Source organism: Amblyomma americanum, chromosome 6, assembly GCF_052857255.1.
Source record: "Amblyomma americanum isolate KBUSLIRL-KWMA chromosome 6, ASM5285725v1, whole genome shotgun sequence".
NCBI classification, from domain to species: domain Eukaryota; kingdom Metazoa; phylum Arthropoda; class Arachnida; order Ixodida; family Ixodidae; genus Amblyomma; species Amblyomma americanum.
In genome coordinates, this window is record NC_135502.1 from 200144240 (window position 1) to 200167560 (window position 23321).

Sequence of the window (23321 nt, forward strand, 5' to 3'; positions counted from 1 at the left end):
CGCCAACTGCAGAAGGCTGGGAGTCAGTCCAAGCTTTTAAAGGCGATGTTGGGACGATCAGCTGCCCTCTGGCGCCCAGTCTTGTCGAGGGGGCGGAGATCTTGCTTCGGCAGTCTTGATACCGCCAAGTGAAGAACTTGCGGTTATCGTTCTTGGAAGCTAACCGATGATCGCTGGACGAACCGGCCTGGACGACGCATGCTCCTTGAAAGCTTGCGCTTGTTTTTCCTGGGCAGAGACAAAGGTCAATCTGTGGCAAAGAACAGCCGTCAACTGCAGAAGGCTGGGAGTCAGTCCAGGCCTTTAAAGGCGATGTTGGGACGATCAGCTGCCCTCTGGCGCCCAGTCTTGTCGATAGGGCGGAGATCTAGCTTCGGCAGTGTTGATACCGCCAAGTGAAGAACTTGCGGTTATCGTTCTTGGAAGCTAACCGATGATCGCTGGACGAACCGGCCTGGACGACGCATGCTCCTTGACAGCTTGCACTTGTTTTTCCTGGGCAGAGACAAAGGTCAATCTGTGGCAAAGAACAGCCGCCAACTGCAGAAGGCTGGGAGTCAGTCCAGGATTTAAAAGGCGATGTTGGGACGATCAGCTGCCCTCTGGCGCCCAGTCTTGTCGAGGGGGCGGAGATTTTGCTTCGGCAGTCTTGATACCGCCGAGTGAAGAACTTGCGGTTATCGTTCTTGGAAGCTAACCGATGATCGCTGGACGAACCGGCCTGGACGACGCACGCTCCTTGACAGCTTGCACTTGTTTTTCCTGGGCAGAGACAAAGGTCAATCTGTGGCAAAGAACAGCCGCCAAATGCAGAAGGCTGGGCAGTCAGTCCAAGCTTTTAAAGGCGATGTTGGGACGATCAGCTGCCCTCTGGCGCCCAGTCTTGTCGAGGGGGCGGAGATCTTGCTTCGGCAGTCTTGACACCGCCGAGTGAAGAACTTGCGGTTATCGTTCTTGGAAGCTAACCGATGATCGCTGGACGAACCGGCCTGGACGACGCATGCTCTTGACAGCTTGCACTTGTTTTTCCTGGGCAGAGACAAAGGTCAATCTGTGACAAAGAATTGCCGCCAACTGCAGAAGGCTGGGAGTCAGTCCAAGCTTTTAAAGGCGATGTTGGGACGATCAGCTGCCCTCTGGCGCCCAGTCTTGTCGAGGGGGCGGAGATCTTGCTTCGGCAGTCTTGATACCGCCAAGTGAAGAACTTGCGGTTATCGTTCTTGGAAGCTAACCGATGATCGCTGGACGAACCGGCCTGGACGACGCATGCTCCTTGACAGCTTGCGCTTGTTTTTCCTGGGCAGAGACAAAGGTCAATCTGTGGCAAAGAACAGCCGCCAACTGCAGAAGGCTGGGAGTCAGTCCAGGATTTAAAAGGCGATGTTGGGACGATCAGCTGCCCTCTGGCGCCCAGTCTTGTCGAGGGGGCGGAGATTTTGCTTCGGCAGTCTTGATACCGCCGAGTGAAGAACTTGCGGTTATCGTTCTTGGAAGCTAACCGATGATCGCTGGACGAACCGGCCTGGACGACGCATGCTCCTTGACAGCTTGCACTTGTTTTTCCTGGGCAGAGACAAAGGTCAATCTGTGGCAAAGAACAGCCGCCAACTGCAGAAGGCTGGGAGTCAGTCCAGGGTTTTAAAGGCGATGTTGGGACGATCAGCTGCCCTCTGGCGCCCAGTCTTGTCGAGGGGGCGGAGATCTTGCTTCGGCAGTCTTGATACCGCCGAGTGAAGAACTTGCGGTTATCGTTCTTGGAAGCTAACCGATGATCGCTGGACGAACCGGCATGGACGACGCATGCTCCTTGACAGCTTGCGCTTGTTTTTCCTGGGCAGAGACAAAGGTCAATCTGTGGCAAAGAATTGCCGTCAACTGCAGAAGGCTGAGAGTCAGTCCAGGCCTTTAAAGGCGATGTTGGGACGATCAGCTGCCCTCTGGCGCCCAGTCTTGTCGAGGGGGCGGAGATCTTGCTTCGGCAGTCTTGATACCGCCAAGTGAAGAACTTGCGGTTATCGTTCTTGGAAGCTAACCGATGATCGCTGGACGAACCGGCATGGACGACGCATGCTCCTTGACAGCTTGCGCTTGTTTTTCCTGGGCAGAGACAAAGGTCAATCTGTGGGAAAGAATTGCCGTCAACTGCAGAAGGCTGGGAGTCAGTCCAGGCCTTTAAAGGCGATGTTGGGACGATCAGCTGCCCTCTGGCGCCCAGTCTTGTCGAGGGGGCGGAGATCTTGCTTCGGCAGTCTTGATACCGCCAAGTGAAGAACTTTCGGTTATCGTTCTTGGAAGCTAACCGATGATCGCTGGACGAACCGGCATGGACGACGCATGCTCCTTGACAGCTTGCGCTTGTTTTTCCTGGGCAGAGACAAAGGTCAATCTGTGGCAAAGAATTGCCGTCAACTGCAGAAGGCTGAGAGTCAGTCCAGGCCTTTAAAGGCGATGTTGGGACGATCAGCTGCCCTCTGGCGCCCAGTCTTGTCGAGGGGGCGGAGATCTTGCTTCGGCAGTCTTGATACCGCCAAGTGAAGAACTTGCGGTTATCGTTCTTGGAAGCTAGCCGATGATCGCTGGACGAACCGGCATGGACGACGCATGCTCCTTGACAGCTTGCGCTTGTTTTTCCTGGGCAGAGACAAAGGTCAATCTGTGGGAAAGAATTGCCGTCAACTGCAGAAGGCTGGGAGTCAGTCCAGGCCTTTAAAGGCGATGTTGGGACGATCAGCTGCCCTCTGGCGCCCAGTCTTGTCAAGGGGGCGGAGATCTTGCTTCGGCAGTCTTGATACCGCCAAGTGAAGAACTTGCGGTTATCGTTCTTGGAAGCTAACCGATGATCGCTGGACGAACCGGCATGGACGACGCATGCTCCTTGACAGCTTGCGCTTGTTTTTCCTGGGCAGAGACAAAGGTCAATCTGTGGGAAAGAATTGCCGTCAACTGCAGAAGGCTGGGAGTCAGTCCAGGCCTTTAAAGGCGATGTTGGGACGATCAGCTGCCCTCTGGCGCCCAGTCTTGTCGAGGGGGCGGAGATCTTGCTTCGGCAGTCTTGATACCGCCAAGTGAAGAACTTGCGGTTATCGTTCTTGGAAGCTAACCGATGATCGCTGGACGAACCGGCATGGACGACGCATGCTCCTTGACAGCTTGCGCTTGTTTTTCCTGGGCAGAGACAAAGGTCAATCTGTGGCAAAGAATTGCCGTCAACTGCAGAAGGCTGAGAGTCAGTCCAGGCCTTTAAAGGCGATGTTGGGACGATCAGCTGCCCTCTGGCGCCCAGTCTTGTCGAGGGGGCGGAGATCTTGCTTCGGCAGTCTTGATACCGCCAAGTGAAGAACTTGCGGTTATCGTTCTTGGAAGCTAGCCGATGATCGCTGGACGAACCGGCATGGACGACGCATGCTCCTTGACAGCTTGCGCTTGTTTTTCCTGGGCAGAGACAAAGGTCAATCTGTGGGAAAGAATTGCCGTCAACTGCAGAAGGCTGGGAGTCAGTCCAGGCCTTTAAAGGCGATGTTGGGACGATCAGCTGCCCTCTGGCGCCCAGTCTTGTCAAGGGGGCGGAGATCTTGCTTCGGCAGTCTTGATACCGCCAAGTGAAGAACTTGCGGTTATCGTTCTTGGAAGCTAACCGATGATCGCTGGACGAACCGGCATGGACGACGCATGCTCCTTGACAGCTTGCGCTTGTTTTTCCTGGGCAGAGACTAAGGTCAATCTGTGGCAAAGAATTGCCGTCAACTGCAGAAGGCTGAGAGTCAGTCCAGGCCTTTAAAGGCGATGTTGGGACGATCAGCTGCCCTCTGGCGCCCAGTCTTGTCGAGGGGGCGGAGATCTTGCTTCGGCAGTCTTGATACCGCCAAGTGAAGAACTTGCGGTTATCGTTCTTGGAAGCTAACCGATGATCGCTGGACGAACCGGCATGGACGACGCATGCTCCTTGACAGCTTGCGCTTGTTTTTCCTGGGCAGAGACAAAGGTCAATCTGTGGCAAAGAATTGCCGTCAACTGCAGAAGGCTGAGAGTCAGTCCAGGCCTTTAAAGGCGATGTTGGGACGATCAGCTGCCCTCTGGCGCCCAGTCTTGTCGAGGGGGCGGAGATCTTGCTTCGGCAGTCTTGATACCGCCAAGTGAAGAACTTGCGGTTATCGTTCTTGGAAGCTAACCGATGATCGCTGGACGAACCGGCATGGACGACGCATGCTCCTTGACAGCTTGCGCTTGTTTTTCCTGGGCAGAGACAAAGGTCAATCTGTGGCAAAGAATTGCCGTCAACTGCAGAAGGCTGAGAGTCAGTCCAGGCCTTTAAAGGCGATGTTGGGACGATCAGCTGCCCTCTGGCGCCCAGTCTTGTCGAGGGGGCGGAGATCTTGCTTCGGCAGTCTTGATACCGCTAAGTGAAGAACTTGCGGTTATCGTTCTTGGAAGCTAGCCGATGATCGCTGGACGAACCGGCATGGACGACGCATGCTCCTTGACAGCTTGCGCTTGTTTTTCCTGGGCAGAGACAAAGGTCAATCTGTGGGAAAGAATTGCCGTCAACTGCAGAAGGCTGGGAGTCAGTCCAGGCCTTTAAAGGCGATGTTGGGACGATCAGCTGCCCTCTGGCGCCCAGTCTTGTCGAGGGGGCGGAGATCTTGCTTCGGCAGTCTTGATACCGCCAAGTGAAGAACTTGCGGTTATCGTTCTTGGAAGGTAACCGATGATCGCTGGACGAACCGGCCTGGACGACGCATGCTCCTTGACAGCTTGCGCTTGTTTTTCCTGGGCAGAGACGAAGGTCAATCTGTGGGAAAGAATTGCCGTCAACTGCAGAAGGCTGGGAGTCAGTCCAGGCCTTTAAAGGCGATGTTGGGACGATCAGCGGCCCTCTGGCGCCCAGTCTTGTCGAGGGGGCGGAGATCTTGCTTCGGCAGTCTTGATACCGCCAAGTGAAGAACTTGCGGTTATCGTTCTTGGAAGCTAACCGATGATCGCTGGACGAACCGGCAAGGACGACGCATGCTCCTTGACAGCTTGCACTTGTTTTTCCTGGGCAGAGACAAAGGTCAATCTGTGGCAAAGAACAGCCGTCAACTGCAGAAGGCTGGGAGTCAGTCCAGGCCTTTAAAGGCGATGTTGGGACGATCAGCTGCCCTCTGGCGCCCAGTCTTGTCGAGGGGGCGGAGATCTTGCTTCGGCAGTCTTGATACCGCCAAGTGAAGAACTTGCGGTTATCGTTCTTGGAAGCTAACCGATGATCGCTGGACGAACCGGCCTGGACGACGCATGCTCCTTGACAGCTTGCGCTTGTTTTTCCTGGGCAGAGACAAAGGTCAATCTGTGGCAAAGAATTGCCATCAACTGCAGAAGGCTGGGAGTCAGTCCAGGCCTTTAAAGGCGATGTTGGGACGATCAGCTGCCCTCTGGCGCCCAGTCTTGTCGAGGGGGCGGAGATCTTGCTTCGGCAGTCTTGATACCGCCAAGTGAAGAACTTGCGGTTATCGTTCTTGGAAGCTAACCGATGATCGCTGGACGAACCGGCCTGGACGACGCATGCTCCTTGACAGCTTGCGCTTGTTTTTCCTGGGCAGAGACAAAGGTCAATCTGTGGCAAAGAATTGCCGTCAACTGCAGAAGGCTGGGAGTCAGTCCAGGCCTTTAAAGGCGATGTTGGGACGATCAGCTGCCCTCTGGCGCCCAGTCTTGTCGAGGGGGCGGAGATCTTGCTTCGGCAGTCTTGATACCGCCAAGTGAAGAACTTGCGGTTATCGTTCTTGGAAGCTAACCGATGATCGCTGGACGAACCGGCCTGGACGACGCATGCTCCTTGACAGCTTGCGCTTGTTTTCCCTGGGCAGAGACAAAGGTCAATCTGTGGCAAAGAATTGCCGTCAACTGCAGAAGGCTGGGAGTCAGTCCAGGCCTTTAAAGGCGATGTTGGGACGATCAGCTGCCCTCTGGCGCCCAGTCTTGTCGAGGGGGCGGAGATCTTGCTTCGGCAGTCTTGATACCGCCAAGTGAAGAACTTGCGGTTATCGTTCATGGAAGCTAACCGATGATCGCTGGACGAACCGGCCTGGACGACGCATGCTCCTTGACAGCTTGCGCTTGTTTTTCCTGGGCAGAGACAAAGGTCAATCTGTGGCAAAGAATTGCCGTCAACTGCAGAAGGCTGGGAGTCAGTCCAGGCCTTTAAAGGCGATGTTGGGACGATCAGCTGCCCTCTGGCGCCCAGTCTTGTCGAGGGGGCGGAGATCTTGCTTCGGCAGTCTTGATACCGCCAAGTGAAGAACTTGCGGTTATCGTTCTTGGAAGCTAACCGATGATCGCTGGACGAACCGGCCTGGACGACGCATGCTCCTTGACAGCTTGCGCTTGTTTTCCCTGGGCAGAGACAAAGGTCAATCTGTGGGAAAGAATTGCCGTCAACTGCAGAAGGCTGGGAGTCAGTCCAGGCCTTTAAAGGCGATGTTGGGACGATCAGCTGCCCTCTGGCGCCCAGTCTTGTCGAGGGGGCGGAGATCTTGCTTCGGCAGTCTTGATACCGCCAAGTGAAGAACTTGCGGTTATCGTTCTTGGAAGCTAACCGATGATCGCTGGACGAACCGGCCTGGACGACGCATGCTCCTTGACAGCTTGCGCTTGTTTTTCCTGGGCAGAGACAAACGTCAATCTGTGGCAAAGAATTGCCGCCGACTGCCTAATAATAATAATAATAATAATAATAATAATAATAATAATAATAATAATTGGTGTTTGGGGAAAGGAAATGGCGCAGTATCTGTCTCTTACACCGTTGCACACCTGAACCGCACCGTAAGGGAAGGGATAAAGGAGTGAGTGAGAAAAGAAAGAGGTGCCGTAGTGTATGTCTCCGGAATAATTTCGACCACCTGGGTGGTGGATCTTTAACGCGCACTGACATCGCATAACACACGGGCGCCTTAGCGTTTTGCCTCCATAAAGACGCTGCCGCCGTGGTCGGGTTCGAACTCGGGAACTCCGGATCAGTAGCCGAGCGCTCTAACCACTGAGCCACCGCGGCGGGTCATGATGCTTATGTGAAAACTGTATAAGGTGTTCTATTTTGGACTGTCCCACAACACGTGAGGCTGTGCAGTTTCCCTCCGTGATGTCCGGCCGTGCTTTGTTTTTATTTGCGCACTTTTTATTCCAGTTTCCATTACACACCCTCGCAAGGAATCATGGCATCGATTTCGAACAGGAGGTCCTTAACATCACTGACGCTGTCGACATTCACTGTTTTTACAAGGTGTTCTTGTAAGAACGTCCATATCCTGAACGATGCCAGGCTGAGCGCACAGTATGAAGTCTATGCCATTTTTAGTCTCACCATTGGGGCTCTTCCGCGTCCACTTCCTGTTCTCTCGTTAGCGGAATAAGATATTCATGATCAGTAAATTATCTATATATCAGCGAACTCCACTAGTAACTCTCCCCTGCTATTCCTAAACCCTATCCCACAGTCGCCTAACGCCTGGTCGCCAGCCTGCTTCTTGCCCACCTTCGCATTGAAGTGGCCCATCAGTGCAGAGTACTGTGATTTTACTTCGTTCGTTGCCGATTCCACGTCTTCATAGCAGCTGTCAACGATCTGGTCATCATTGATAGATGTATGCGCGTAGGCCTGTACCACCTTCAGGTTGTACCTCTTATTACGCCTAATTGCGATAGCTGCCACCCTCTCGTTAATACTATAGAGCTACTCCAAGTTGCCAGCTATATCCATATTGATGAGGAATCCCACACCTAGTTCTTGTTTGTTCGCTAACCAACGATAGCACAGTACATGCCCGCCCCTCAGTACTGCTCCTCAGCACTGTATGTATACGCCTCACCTGTCCTCCCAACTTCGCTAATGGATGCTGTTGTGACATTCCGTGTGTGCTACGAGGATCCACGTTCGACGGCGCGGCGTAGACGGAGACCCGTGACAGCGGCATCATCAATTTCCCAGCCATGCTCTTTGAGTGACGACCAGAACAACCGGACCCGCCGCCGCCCCGGGGAAACAGGCTTTATCCTCCCCAATTTCCGGGCACATTCCAGGACAAGGGAGCTGTCAGCGGGCCAGAGCGCGCCGTACCACAGCCGACGCTATGCGCTACCGCGAAGACAACATTCTTTCCCTCCCCCCCTTTGTCGTGGGCTATCGCCGGGAAGGCACCCACAGCTTCCCAGAAGGGCCGTGACGGACACCTGTCATGGCGGACAGGCAGTACTCGCCAAGAATGTGGAAAGACAGGCGCTAGTGAATTAGCTCCGAAGAGAGAGCCTGTGTATACTCTCACTTGAGAGAGAGTGGGGGCGTTTTTGTTGTTTATTTAGTTTGTATTGTTAACAGACTCTGGGTTCGAGGCTAAGCCCAACCCAAGGGGTGGTCCCCATCTCGCATGTTATTTTGGATTGGAGAATTGATGCTTTGGGCGGGCCACTGGAAATGACCGCCCTTAGTCCTTTGTTAATCAAGTGCTTAAAAGCACATGTAAACGGATGCAGTCCAGTCTGAGCTGGGGCTCCATGCTTAGCATGTAATGTGATGCTACTTAGGCACTAACCTGCCCGGTCGATGAGTAAAGAAGTGCAAAGTTTGTTCTGTTGTAAAATTATGCTCTGCTGTCATCATCTACAAGCTCGCCTCCTGTTCATCTTCCAAGCCGAACGACACTAGAGGAAGGGTTTGTGAACCATCCTCGAAGAAACGGACGACTATTGAAATTCTACTGCATACACGCTCAGGACGACATCGTTCGCGAAGAGGGTCTTCAGCGCCGAAGCCCGACGGCGTGCAGCTTCTGCCAGCAACCGCTCGAACCCAACTCCGGAGCCACTCCATCGCCCCCATGAAGTCGTCGGCACGTAAGCTCGGACGCCCCAGCCTCTGATGTATAACCTTAATCATGTGTAATTATTGAATATACCTGTTTGTTTAAACTGAGCCATACGGTGTCTCTTTGCCTCTCCGTCCCGTGTGGACCTGCGCATTATGGGGGTCATCACACTGTACATCCCATTTAGTGCCCGCTAGTTCCTCAAGCAGCACTTCTAGACTGGCCTCACTGGATGGGGTTTTAGTGTTAAACGTTGCGAGGTTCAGTTTCCTATGGCGGCCTGTCCGTAGCTAGACATGATTAGCACCCTTCGCTGCGTCACATGTCTGACCGTCGTCCTGGTCAGTTGCTCCGCAGCCGCTGGGAGCTCAGGGCTGAGGGTTAATTGGTTTGTTCATAAGAGGTAGTGGCGAGGTACTACACCAGGGCAGTCAAATCCTGCTCCGGTGAGGGAGAACATTGACGGTTCTGCTCGCCGAGATCAGGCCGCATCCCAGGCATCCCTGGTTATGCGTGTTCATCGACACGCGGAGTTTCTTTTTTTCGTTCAAGCCTGGTGGAGAATCGCGGGACACCTGGAATCGAGCCGCGGTCCTCTTGTACCTCTGCGCCATCGCTGCTACCTAGCATCACCCAGTAATCGAATGTCTCGCCGGTGCATGCCATGTATAGGACGATTGATGTGACAGCGCGCACGTTTACGTTCAAAACGTGTTAACAGCGCGCGTAGACGCGTACGCGTCAGAGTGCGTTGCTATGGCCAGTGCGATTCCATTAGGAAATTGAAACGCCTTCTGTCACCGCTTTTTGAAACTTTCAGCGCCGGTTTAAAAGAACCATTCCAGGTAAGCAGATATGTCCTTGTAACAACGATGATTGAAGCAAATACTGGCCAGGAGTTAATGTGCTTAAATTAACCAGGGGTAATTTAATTTTGGTTAATTGGTTTGATCATAGGATAGGGTTTTGGATAGGGTTAATTGGAGAGACATGGGAGAGGCCTTTGCCCTGCAGTGGGTGTAGTAAGGCTGATGATGATGATGATGATGATGATGAATTTAATTTTGGAGGAATGAGATAGACACACTAGGCGTAGGAGAATGTCAATTGGAGGTCAAAAGTAACGGAATTTTTCCTGCAATGGGTGCAGTTAGGCTGGTCATCAAGATGGTGAGTAGGATTGAAGCTGTGCATAGGGCAAAACAGGAGCAGAGGCCCCAGTTTCTGGTTTCGAACATGGCTCTGTCAGGTGGACCCGCCGCGGTGGCTCAGGGTTTAGGGCACTCGGCTACTGATCCGGAGTACCCGAGTTCGAAACGCAGCCGCAGATGGTTACCGCGCCATTTCCTTTCCTCAAAAACGAATCTTGAATTTTAAAACAGGGCTTGTTTATTTCTTCCAGAATTACGCCTTTTGTTGCGTCCCTTCTGGTGGCAGCCCACGTCGCATGTTTGCCGCAGCCAGAGCGTGTGAAAGAGCGAATTCGCGGCTCGTCCCTAGAAAAACAGCTCGAGAAAGTGCCGCTTCACGAGCTGAAAACCGCGTCACTGACTTCGCCCGAAGGGGGGACCCGCCCGCCGCCGTCCGTTGCACAAGCCAGCCCGCCAGAAAGCCCCCTGAAAAGGGCTCCACGGGTTTCGAGAAGCGGTCGCAAATCCGTCGGCCGGGAAATTGGCCGACGGCCACAAAGGGCGAGACCCCTTTCTTCTCTCCGGCCAGAGCACCGCGGTGGGTCCACTGGGAGCCACTTTGCGGTGCACAAAGTAATTGTCCCAGTGGGGAACGAGCCGCCTGGAATGCGGCTTCCCCCGGCGACCAATCAAGCTGCCGCTTTGTCAGGCGGTGCCTCCTTTCCACCTGCCGTGCTGTCGAGAGCGGCGCACGCTAAACAAACTGTGTGCCAGCCGTGCAGAGCAAACAGGATCTCTTTCCTCCTGCGCCACTTGAAGCGAAGCGCCATTTCTCGGCGGCTTACGGACGGGCTCTCCGGCAGCCGTCAAGCTAAGTCCCGTGAAGGGTGACACTGGCTCTTAAACTCTTAACAATGGGCTCGGCGTTTGTCGTCAAGGCATGCGCCGGGTAAAGAGAGGCGCCGAAGATAGCCGCCCACACCGCAGAAAGTCGTTTGTTGTGAAGGGAAGCAAGCACCTTTTGCCGAACGAAACGACGCGGCGGGTGTAGAGGGGGGGGGGGGGGGGGGGGTGTTAAACCGAAGCTCAGCGGTGCTGATCTCTTTGCCGCTCAGTTATACTTCACCGCAGCGATTATTGACTCCGCGTGTGGCGGGCTAGTTTATTCATCATTTCACGCACTCAAGTGCCAGCGGTGTGCAGCTTAGGCAGGAAAGATTACTTCAGGAGTTTTTAAGGTGTAGAGAATCCAGGGGTTTCAACGAGGCAGACAGTTCTATTTCTCAATGACATGCGCAATGGCAAGACACGGGAGGACTGCTTTAGAATGACTGAGACGCAACGGTATCTTAGGTGGCGGAATAAAATAATAATCTCTTTGTTAAGATTTTTTGTGATGAGATTCATTACAGTTTTAATTTTCCTTTCTCTTGTCGTACTTGGAGAGGTCCTAGTCCAAGCTGCTTAAGCGTGTTGGAAACTGATGACGTAGGCCTACGATCCGACAAAGTAAGACAGGCAGCATCTTTAGCACCACAGGTCCCACACAACCACCGCGTACTCGATGATCGGGCGAACTAAAGGCGCGTTAAGCCCCGGCCTTAACGCTGAGGTGGGTAAAGTTTTCGACGCAGAAAAAAAACTTGCTGGAAAACTTTATTCAAATATACAAGAAGCTGAGACCAGGCAGCTTGGCATTAAGCTTTTCAAGCTACCGGCAACTGGGCTAAGATTGGAAATAAAAATAAACTGTGGTTGTTTCAAACGCACTCAAATGGCTACACATATAGACTCCACTATGAACCTCGAGTTTTGCTATTGCTTGCAAAGCAAGGCACCTTTTAGGTCCCGACCTAATCCGCGCATGGAGAGAGCTGCTCTTAGTTCACTGTGATATAGGACCTTCTACATACGCTTGCATGAATACGGTGTTTTAAAATCTTCGGTTTCCAGGTGCTTTTCTAATTACTATAAACATAACTTTCCTGCCACACAAGCACTGATTGAAGATTTCTAATACGTTTTAGAAGGAAACTGAAGAGAATATATTCACAAAATACGGCCATAGGAAGCTTGTACTACACTCAAACCTTGAAGTTTTATCTGAGCATCCCCCTCCACCGAAAGTTAAAGAAATAAACACTGTGAAAGGTGCTCGCCTGTTAACGATTACAATGCTTTGAAAAGAAATTTGTTGCCTGCTAAAAAGATGTATATTACTGCATTTACCGTGCATACTATAGTGACTGCCTCAGCGAAGGAGACGCAATTTTTTTTTTAAATTGGCTTTTTGAGATTCTGGGGATCTGAGACGGCTTCAATGGCATTGTAATACAAGTCTTGGCGGACATCAGAGAAGAGGTTATTCATGCTAACTAATAGCTGGTTAACTAGATTCGACTACTGAAGTTTTTAATTATTGCATTTAGATGCCGTATCACTTCTTATACTGCTGTCACACGGGCACTTTCGATCGCAATCCAGTCGATCGAAATCGAACTCGACGCAGATCCGGCGTTTCTACACGGCGAATTCAATCGCGATCGACCGCAATCCTATTCGACTGCATGGATATAGTGCCTAGAAATATACTGGCTAGTGTGGCAAGCGCGGGCTAGGCGGAGGTGCCGATGTCGATGATTTCCGGCGGCGCCCGCTTTGTGCGCTGCTGTCCGGGTGGGTGGGTGCATCTGCGTTCAATTTGCGCCGTGACACGCGCGCTCGGAGCAGCGCGAAGCAAACTATTTTTTTTTGTACTCGGAGCGCTATTTTTAAAAAAATGTTTCGTAATATAAGAACTACGCGAGCTCGTTTACAGTGCGCACATTTTGCAGTACCAAATATAGATCAATTTGTTGACGCATTCTAGCAGTTTGCTTTCGCCCGCAAAAAACTCGATACTAACCATGTAACCGATTTTTTTATTTACTAACCTCTCGAGAGCAATATTATTTCAGAAAGTCTTGAGCCCCTTACCACATAGCCTTCATTTGACGATACTGAAGTGAAAATAAAGAATGACTATAAGGTTAAGCAATAAACTGCACACTCGCTGAAGGAACGGGCGATATGTTCATTGCACTGGAAATTAAAACTTTGATATCGAGAACATTATGGCAGTGAAATTGAAAACGCCACCCTCGATTAATTTTCAACACACGCTGATATTTGGAAATGACTTTAAAGGGCTGATTTTGTTGAAGGCGAATAATGAACTTAATATAAACTTCCCCAATCAGAGCATTTGAGAAATGCACAAATCTTGCATTGCTTTTAAAATAAAAACTACTAAAGTGCCATACGTTAAGGTAATAATATTTCCGTTAAAAATCTTGTAACAGCTGTGCTTCACAATGCAGAACATTAAAAACAAGGATTTTCTTATTTCTTTCTCATGAAGAGCCTAACCCAGAATATTACGACTACGATTTATAATAACTCCACCGATCTCAACAGCTTCCTCATAATTCAACTAGCCCACTTACCAGATAGCGAGATGTTGAGAACTGAAGCTGGATGCCGCACGTGAAGACTGGCATACCCAAAGCATGCCAGCAATTGAGCCTGTTTTTCATTTCCATCCAGAATAAACAAGCTTCTCAAAAGTTGTATTTTATACCACTGTTTAAGCACTCTGTCGGATCGAGTCGAGCCAGTGGTGATTACGTGCATAAGATCTACGGATATCTGAAAACATAAAAATATGAAAACAAAAATCTGGTCGCCTCCATTTACTGCACACATGAAACGTAAAGTACGTACGTAATTTATTCACACAACAGTGTACAGTATCATATAACAAATCAAGTGCCACATAAAGAGGACAAAGTATATAGAAATATCCATACTTCACGCTACTGGCAGTGGCGCAACTTAAAGAGTTTTTGTCGCTGCCTTAAATTTGACCTTCTCTTTCCTTGTTCAGGTCCTTAACAAAAAATCTGAACCTTAACAAGGCATAAAACTTGACCACATCGTACACATTTTCCTTCTCATGGCTAGAGCAGCCAAGCTGCGACAGTGAGAATGAACGTAAGCACTTGGCGAAATCTAGCAAACTCTCTTCATGCAGAATATTTCTGCTGAAGAAGGCGGTGAATTCGTCCTCGCGATTAGCTTGACTGCAGTGGACAGGGCGGAACTAGGGTCAACAAGCCCACCGTTGTCAAAATGAGCCGTGAAGTGAGAACTCTGAACCATGTTTGCGACATTTGGTGTCACACAAAGGCACGTTTCACACTGCGGGCATGCGTTTTTTGCGATTGTCTTTCTCGCCACGTTATCCAGCAGCATAGTAGATCAAGCCAGCGTTACTTTTCCTTTCTATGTAGCCGGCATGGTCATTTCTGAACAGGACACTATCAATTGCCTCCTCGACTTCATCAACATTTCCATGGTCAAATAAATCATCAATAATGTTCCAAAGTGGCGCTGCCTTCGTGCTAGACTGTGATACAGGCGCTTCACTCGAGAGTGCTTTCATAACATCTGGTGAGCAGTTCGTACCTCTAAGTGGTTTTTCTAGGTTATAAAACGGCATTAAGTTAACAGCCACCAGAAACTTTGACACGGTAGGGTGGTCGTTACAACCGGATGACTGCCTTATAATGCTGAAAACGTTTTACAGTTTGTCCTGACTCAAACGCGATGTGAAGAAGTAGTTGTATCCTACAGTGGAGCTAAGTTAAGATAGCAAGTGTAATGTACTTCTTATCGTAACCCTTAGTCCACAAGCCGTGTTTTCAGTAATAAATCCGCACCCAGCTGGTTCTGCATGCCGCTGCCATGCGTCTAGGTAATGTAACAAATTTTCTAGGAATTTTTCATCTGCAGTATCGCTTCACTATCACACACCGGTCCTGTAGCAATGTCTGTCTGCTCGGAATCGGAAGGCTTCTGGAGTTCCTCCGATGCGCCTTCACGAGAGACGCAATGAGAGCCAATTAACCCACGTATCATCGCCGTCGACTGCAGAGCACAACTCGGGATCCACCAGCTCGACATTTCGCTTCCGTTGGTTAGGTGCCGGTCCTCGGTCGCAGATGTTTCGCACCTTCCTTTTCGCCGTCTTTTTAGGCACAAGATGAGCTGGGTAATTTTCAAATACTGTAGGGACAACATTGGGCTTCAGGCGTGGTTTCTCTCGGGCGGGTTCGTTCATGACGCTGTTCACCGTAATCTTAAAAGATCTTTCGATACATTCTTCTCAAAATGTTTTTAGCACACGACAGCCTTCGGTGTCAGCCTTCTGTCTGCCCTCTTGATCTTATTTTCCCATTCAGCAAGCCGTGCTGGTCCGCCGGTGCAGTGAACAGACACCTTTTCTTCGTTAGACCGACAACCGCTTCGACAGAACGGAACAAAACACGTCCTCTCTTTGCATTGCCTCTTAGCCTTTAACATCTCAGGACGTTTTTGCTCACGTTTAGCGTCTTCCAGCTTCACAATCCAAGAGATGATGCCTGTCAAACATTGGTTTCACACGCCCTAAGCAATCGCGCGAGGCTGCGGCATCGGCGCGACAGCCGACGACAGGCGCACCCACTCGACCGGCAGCGCCCCTTGCGGCCTCTCCGCGCAGTCATCGCGGCGGGGGCCTCGCCCTCCCGGTAGAAACGCGCGCGCTGCGCACACTAGCCAGTATATTTCTAGGCACTATAGCATGAAGCACGATCGAGGCGTCGCTGCGAGCCTCGTTCCCAGACTATACGATAACTGAAAGAAAATATTCGAAATAAAACAAAAGAGTACTGAAATAGTTGTCATAGAAAAAACGCACAATTTTAAAACAGCATTCTTTTAATTTGCGAGCCTTATTTTCCAAAGCGGTGTTCGTACTCTCGGCACCGCAAACCCGGCATGCCCGTTTTGCCAGTGGTAAACAAACGCCAACCCGGCTCGCACGTGCGTTGGTCGCCGAGTGTTTTTGCTGCTGTTCGCAATGGAATCCCCTGCTGGTGCTTCGCGTCCTCGGAAGCTATGGTAGGAAGAGGAGACTTCCGTGCTGATTGACCTGTGGGAGGACCGCCTCGACGATTTAAGGCGCCAGAAACGCAACAGCGGCGTCTACAAAGGCATTGCGGAGCAATGGGCGCGGCTGGTTTTCAGCGGTCTGCTGTAGGCCAACGAGGAAATTGCCGTTTGTACGCGAGCGCACCAGACATCTGGCAGCCTATGTATCATGCGGCACCTAATTTTCGCTAAATAAGTCGTGAAAGCAGTTCCTTCACCGATGCTAGCAGCGTATGATTATGGCCACGATTTTCGCTGTCAGTGCTGGGCCTCAGCGGTTCTGTGTACAAATAAGCACTTTCGTCTCGGCGAGTGGGTTTATTTTGCATTAAATGAACTACACTTGCACAAAGAGAGGTGGAAGAAGAGAGACGTGGCGATAGGACAGAGTTTTGTGCATCACATGTTTGCATGGCGAGGTGTAGGATACCCCTAACCTCCGACTGTTTTTATGCAGTGTCAATGGGTGTCACGGCAAAGCTAGCGAAAAAGCCACGTTGGTACACTTTGTCAAGCCCAGTTGACGTGCACCCGATAACCATATTGACTGTGTACAGACATACAGGAACAAAAATTTACGGGATGCGGGTTCACGGAAAAATAATGTCGTTCATGCATTTTGCACAAAATTCGAGGGTACACACCTTCTCCATCCTACCAAACGAATGCAAGCTCATTAGCTAGCGAGGCAACGCAGAATTCGACTCTTATCCGCGAATCTGCATTATGAAACTTTTTTCCCAGTTTTTAACAAGAGCTAATGTCGGGCTTGTTGGTGATCATCTACAGAGGCCAAGTTATAATGGGCTAAAACCACAACACAAACCCCTGTGCTATGTGCTCTCTTTTGTGTTGTGGTTTTAGCATGGTTTGTCCCAGCTGTAGGCACGGAAGCCTGGTCTCATTGTGCCGGCCTCAGTTTTAAAACACTCCTTTTGCAGCTGTTTTCTGTAGTGCGGTATGTGTCATACAAAACATTCAATTTGTGCAGGCACTTTCTCAAGACTAGAAAGACGACCGGTTCCGGTGCCATCAGCTGGCCGCATTTTGAGCGTCTTCATTCTTTTCTTGGGTCTTTACCGGTAAATGATCCTACGCTGGCCCAGGAGTCCAGCTGTGGTGGCCAGAGTTCTGTAGAACATGTAAGTAGCTTGCATTTCGTTGTACAGACATCTAGCAAAAGGTGGAACAATGATTTTGTTGTCTCATATTGCCCTGCTGTATAAAAATACATTTTGCATTGGCTGTCATATCCTACAAAACGTGCAGGATATTCTCTGTATAAACTGAAGTACATATCGTGGTTAACCACGCCTCTAAAATCCAGTGAAATAAATTGCCTCGTACAAGCTATAATCACCTGCATAACTCAAAAAGCTTCTTTTTATTTGTGCACCTCATTGGACAAATGGTGCATGGCACCAATAGTACCAGAAGCCGCACTGCCACGCCTGCAAGTGATGCCATTGAAGCCTCAACGGAAATCAGCAGGCCGCAGAACCTCAACAGCAGCACTTCGGAGGGGAATGAAAATACTCCGCCGCAACAACAACCGTCTCCTCAGCAGCAGCAACCATTGCGCAAGAGGAAGCGTGCCACATGTGCGACAGAATTCTAGCACGCTCTGCTCACAGAGCAGGGGCTGCTGAGAGAGAGCTTGGAGGCTTCTCATGCTACAGAGGTGGTATTGCGAGAGCGGCAGTACAAGCTGCAGGAGAAGATGGTCAATGTCATTACTAAATTCTTTAAAACACCCTAAGTAAACAAATAAATAAATAAACTCAGCCATTACGTCCATGGTGCGATTTTACCATTGTGTATGGATTCAGTCCTACACTGATACAGACTAAACTGTATGTTACAAGAACGCCACACCAAAAACAAAGTACAGGAATGACACACATGTTCGTGCGAAGAGAGAGAGAGAGGATACAAAGCTTTAATTCAGAATTGCTGTCACATAGAACGAGTGGAAAAGAACATACTGCAAAGCACATTAATTTTTAGAACTGAATGTTATGTTGTGTAGCCTTGAAAAAATAAGAGAACCAAGAACATTGAAAACAGTTCACTACACTGAATGTCTGAGCCTGCTCGAAGTGTTACTCGGAACAATTATCAGCATCCTTAGTATGCCATGTGTCCAGTATTACAAAAGCCCCACAACAAAGCCGTGGCCCTGTAATGTGCTGGTTTCTGGGTTGCTTTGTGATTACGAGCAATGGGACAACAGATAGACGTACTGCGTGAGCATACAGCAAATCAAGAAGCGAAATGTTTCCTCTGAAGATTGCATATAGCTAGAGTATGCTGAAAAAAAACGTGTACCTCTGATGAACAGTTAACTCCACGTTCTAACACCAAAAATTCCGGAGCCCTTCAATGCGGCGTCCCTCATAGCCTGGTTCGCTTTGGGACGCTGAACCCCTGCAAACCATCCTTAAGAGGTGGCTGCAAACTAGAAGGCAACTGAACCCTAGCAACATTTCAACAGTGATTTCTTGCCATCTCTGCATTGGACATGCACACTACAGACAGCTTCCTAGTGGTGAGCCGCATGTGATGCGGAAACATTGTCACAATAAAATATATTCATCCTCGTGCATTAAACTGTACAAAAATTTCAGAAAAACATTAAGATAGATTTTTTTCGATCTCCCTTGCTATAGGAGCAAAGTCACATCTAGATTGTTCATGTATTTTTATGGCATTTTAAGCAGTCAAGTTGCTTTCAAGCTAAAAAATACAATATGCAAGAAACTGAAACATTGTATGTGGTGCACAATAGTCTTGTGTTGTAATGTGCAATAATACGCCATGTATTAAGTACACAGTAATACATAATGGAGCCTGCAATTCTTGTGGATGATGCTAATGAACTCTTCCCTTTCTGATGAAGTGCAGGCCTCTCGTGAGCCACAGATGTCAAGCAGTATTTTATAGCAATCAATACACTTTCAAATTTGTGCCGACGGCAGTAACTCTGGGCATCCCAGCTAAATGTAACCAAGTTTTTAAAATGCGGAGCGTCCTAGGCAAGCGAGGCCAACGGAGTGCTTTAGAGGGTTGGCTGGACTAGTCTGCAGTATTTTTTTTCTGCACAGTTAGTTTACTAGCGAAGACTAACAGCTAAATTTTAAATGTTAGCTTCAAGAAAAGATTTAAGTGAAAGTTGTAGACGTCTACAACAACTTGAAAAATAGCTGCTTGAAATGTTTGCAACATTGTACCATTTTCATAGTTTTTTTTGCCTGCCCTAAAAGAAATTGCATGAAATTCAAAGTCTATACTTGACATTGGTGCTACTTCAGTGCCACAAGGCATGCTCTAAGAGAAGAAATCCACATATCTGCGGAATGCTGTTCCTGACAGAGTTTCGCGTTGTAAGTGAACATGGGATACATGCCGGCAGCCGATGCGCGGGAAGATTGCACATCTCTGAAAGGGTTAGAGTAAGGAACGAAAAAGCGAGGCCACCTGGATAGTGCGCAAAAGAGATTAAGGAAGGTGTCAAGGCAGAGACTTTTAAAGACAGACACGTATGTACACACACAGCGTAGTGTATTCATGTGAGGAGCCCTGCGTCAGTGCGGCTCGGGCAGAAGTGGTGCATAACAACCTAGTCGATCAGGCATGTGTCTCCTGTTTTGAACAAGCATCTACCGTAGCTGGGTGAGATCATGATGTGAAAAAAGCTATGTGTCTGACATGCACCTTAAATAGTGCAGAAGCGTCTCTTACTACTGCTAAAAACAGTTACAGAGACGCACTCTTGGCAACGTGTCCATAGCTGCCGGCACACATCCCACGCCCAATACAAATGCACATCCCTGCCGGGAAGCACTTTCCGGAGATAGCAAATGTCGTACTCTGATACCAAAGTAAGAAAGCAGTTACTTGTTTACAGGTATGCAGTTGTGTGATGTTGAAGCTTGCGTCACACTGAATAAATTACTTCTTTGATGACCCAGGAATCCATTATGGTGTATCCGAGATACATGTTGACTCTCATCAGCAGCGTAGTGCTAGCAGGCTGAGCATGAAGCAGATGCATGCTAATGGTCATGTTGTTCGAACAAAACAAGAAATGTGGGGTTCGTTTACCAGCCAAACTCCACATGTATGGCCGCAACCGACAACAATGGGTTAAATTTTTACAACAAGATGGTTAGGCTCCACAGGAAAGCTCTGATCATGAGCATGCCAGCATGGAAGCGATTTCTCAAGGCAGATAAAGTGCCTCATAACAATGTGCACACACACTTGCATTGCTGGTGGTTAATAGTCCTCGATGCAGCTTACTGGGACACAACTGCTTTCACCCACACGGCATCTAGGTGAGTTTCATCTGCCAGACGTATGCAACATCATGGTTTAATGTTGCAAAGTTATTACATGAGTACCAGCGGGGCTGTGTTTTTTGAAGGGTAACAGGGCATATCGGAGACCATGTTCATTGTGCAATTACACAGGAAGCAATGTCGAATTTCCCGGGGCTCGACCTCTCCGTTTGCATTCTCTTGTGGAGTTCACGCGCAATGTGGCATTCTCTCAAACCACATGTCTGAGATCTATGTGGCCACTACCATCATCGTTGTACATGAAGGCATTGAGCGTGCTCATTAGGAGCAGGTGGGCGAAAGCAGTCACTTTTTCTTAACGGAACAATAAGCTTGAACTCAGTTTACCAGTTTAAGTATGGCAGATACCTTTCTGCAGCAACAACACTGTGTTAACGCTTTATAAATAAAGTTCTCCAAAGCATTTTTGCAGGTGGTCACCAGCTATGTTCGATAACTTACAGCAGTGTGAAAAAAAAACGAAATAAAAATGCAGTGAAAATATAGAACAAAGAATGGAAAACAGCACCAGACACTGCAAATGTGTTCAATATCCTGCACTCATGTGGTGGGAATAAACTGTAAACAATAAGCACAATACAGAAATGGCAAACAAGGCACCAGACACTGCACACATGTTCAATAACCTGCAGTCATGTGATGGAAATACACAAACTAAAAGTGTTAAGTGCATTGGAAACATAGCACACCTGCCGCGGTGACTAGGTGGTTATGCGGTTCGGCTACTGAGTCAGAGGACCCAGGTGTACTGTTGGCTGCAGCGGCTGTGTTTCGAAGTAGGCAAAATGCAAAATGCACATGTGAGCTGTGCAATGTCACTGCACATTAAAGAAGCCCATGTGATCAAAATTAATCCAGAACCCTCCAGTATGGGGTCCTTAATAGCCCATGCGTTGCTTCAGGATGTTACGCCCCACAATTTACAATTTACGAACACAGCACAACACTGCACAACAGACTATATAACATATTGCACAACACGCAATGCATTTACATCGATGTTCTGCCCTTTCCTTGTAGTACCGGACAACAGCGGCTCGAGCTGAAACTCCGCTTGTGGTTGCAGTGTCCGTGACGTCCTCTGGCTGCTCATACAGCGCGTTGGTCATTCTGACGGAGAAGACCCACTGTGGCATGACAGGCTCGTTAAACTCCTCACAAATATTGTTCAGCACACAGCAGGCGCGAATCACATCAGGAGCATTGTCCAGGTCACATTCCATTCGCTTCAAGCAGTATCGAGCCTTCATCCTCCCAAAGGCATTTTCTACCACTCTTCTCGCTTTTTCGCTTTTGAGAGACGGTAATTAAGGTCCTTCATCTCATCATCCAGGTGGGCCCTGTGGCTAAATGGCTTGTTTAGATGTGATGTCAGGGCGAAAGCCTGGTCACAAAGTATGAGTGGCCCGACTGGTGTACCACTGATGTTTGCCACAGGCGACTGAAATTCCGGGCTTTCCACAAACTCTGCCAGGTTGGACTGCTCATAAACGTATGCATCGTGGCAGCGGCCGGGTGTGCCAACCCTGACAAAGCGGAACTTGTACTTGTGGTCAACAAGGGCCAGCAGTATGACGCTATGCCTGCAAAGTAACAACAATAACATAAGTCAGTCATAGTTCAGCTGTAATAATATTTGTAATGCCCCATTTCTGTCAACAGCAGATATTGCACTGCGTGCAGTGACCAAAGCTGTCTCAAGGTGGCTTCCTGGCTCAGAAAACATGCCTAAAGATAATTCGTCTGTTTTACAAGAACCCTGCTGTGCAATCTTGAAATATATAGTATACAGTAGGGGCGAAAACTGATGATGCACTAATATCATCAGCAGTATAAAGCAAGATTGAATGGCACTATTTTACGCGTGCAAAACCATTTCAGCAGTGATAAAGTTACTGCAAAGGGTGAACAGACAGTAACTAATAGTGATATGTTCACTGCAAACGGCGTGTCAGTGTCGGCCCGCCAAGAAAAGAAATAAAAATGATTTAAACTGGGAAACCTTACCATCCTTTGTAGTTATAATAGTCTGTTGCCTTCTCCATCGGCGGCGAGATTGGAAAATGACAGCCCTCCAACGCACCAACTGCCTGTGGAAAGTCCAGCACGGCACTGCACTCACTGATGTGGTCAGTGAGCCGCTCTCCGCATGGCGTCGTGAGCCAGTCGGGCTCAAGGTGAGCAATTACTGCCATACAGAATTCTCTGTATATGGTGTTTACTGTTGGCCGGCCGACTCCAAAGAGGTTCGCGATCGACCGGTCTTCCGCCGACGAGCACAGTTTGTGCAAGTTTATGGCGACCCTCTTTTCGACGGAAATCGCCGGTTTCATGGCGGTATCCTCGCGCAGCAGCAAGGGCCGGCACGCTTCCACTATAAAGCGGAAAGTAGCTGGAGAGACGCGGAACGATTGCTTGAAAAAGTTCTCGCCGAGGTGAGGCAAGGTGACCTCAAACCACCTCTCTTTCCGGATGAAAATCCAGCGCTCGCGGTGTACAGCACCGCTACAACTTGCGGCAGCAGCGGCAGTTGCTAGAGCACTTGTGAGGAGGAGGCGTCTTTTCAAGCTTTCACTCCTTGCCCTGGCCACTTCGATTTCTGCTTCCAAGCTTGCAGACACCGCCATCATGACGGTGATTTTGCGCTTTTTTTGAGCACTTATCGCTCTTGGCGAAACGACACAACGATCGAAGAAATGAGGCACGAGAAACGAGCACGGATGGCACAGGATCGAGGACCGATCGGGGAAAGAGTCAGCGACTGGACGCGGATATGGCTATTATTACGGCTATTATGGATATGGCTATCGAAGAGTGCCAGGGCATCAGTGCAATGTGCAACCATGGTTGCCGCAGCACGTTATTAAGCTGCTTTTTATGCTCACAAGTTGAAATTTTCACGAGAAAGTTTTAATAACTAATGTTATTTTTAATTTACTACAAACAGATCGCAATGATGATATTACGCGCAGCGCCATCTC

At 49.4% G+C, this 23321-nt stretch overlaps 1 protein-coding gene across 1 annotated transcript; it reads right to left on the reverse strand.

Moving 5' to 3' along the window:
• Positions 1–21607: 21607 nt before the first annotated feature.
• Positions 21608–22673, reverse strand: LOC144095691 (uncharacterized). The gene is made up of 2 exons (XM_077629351.1): positions 22348–22673; positions 21608–21923 (listed from the first exon to the last, which is right to left on the reverse strand). Exons 1-2 carry the CDS (start codon positions 22671–22673, stop codon positions 21608–21610), a joined length of 642 nt encoding a protein of 213 aa, XP_077485477.1.
• Positions 22674–23321: the final 648 nt, after the last annotated feature.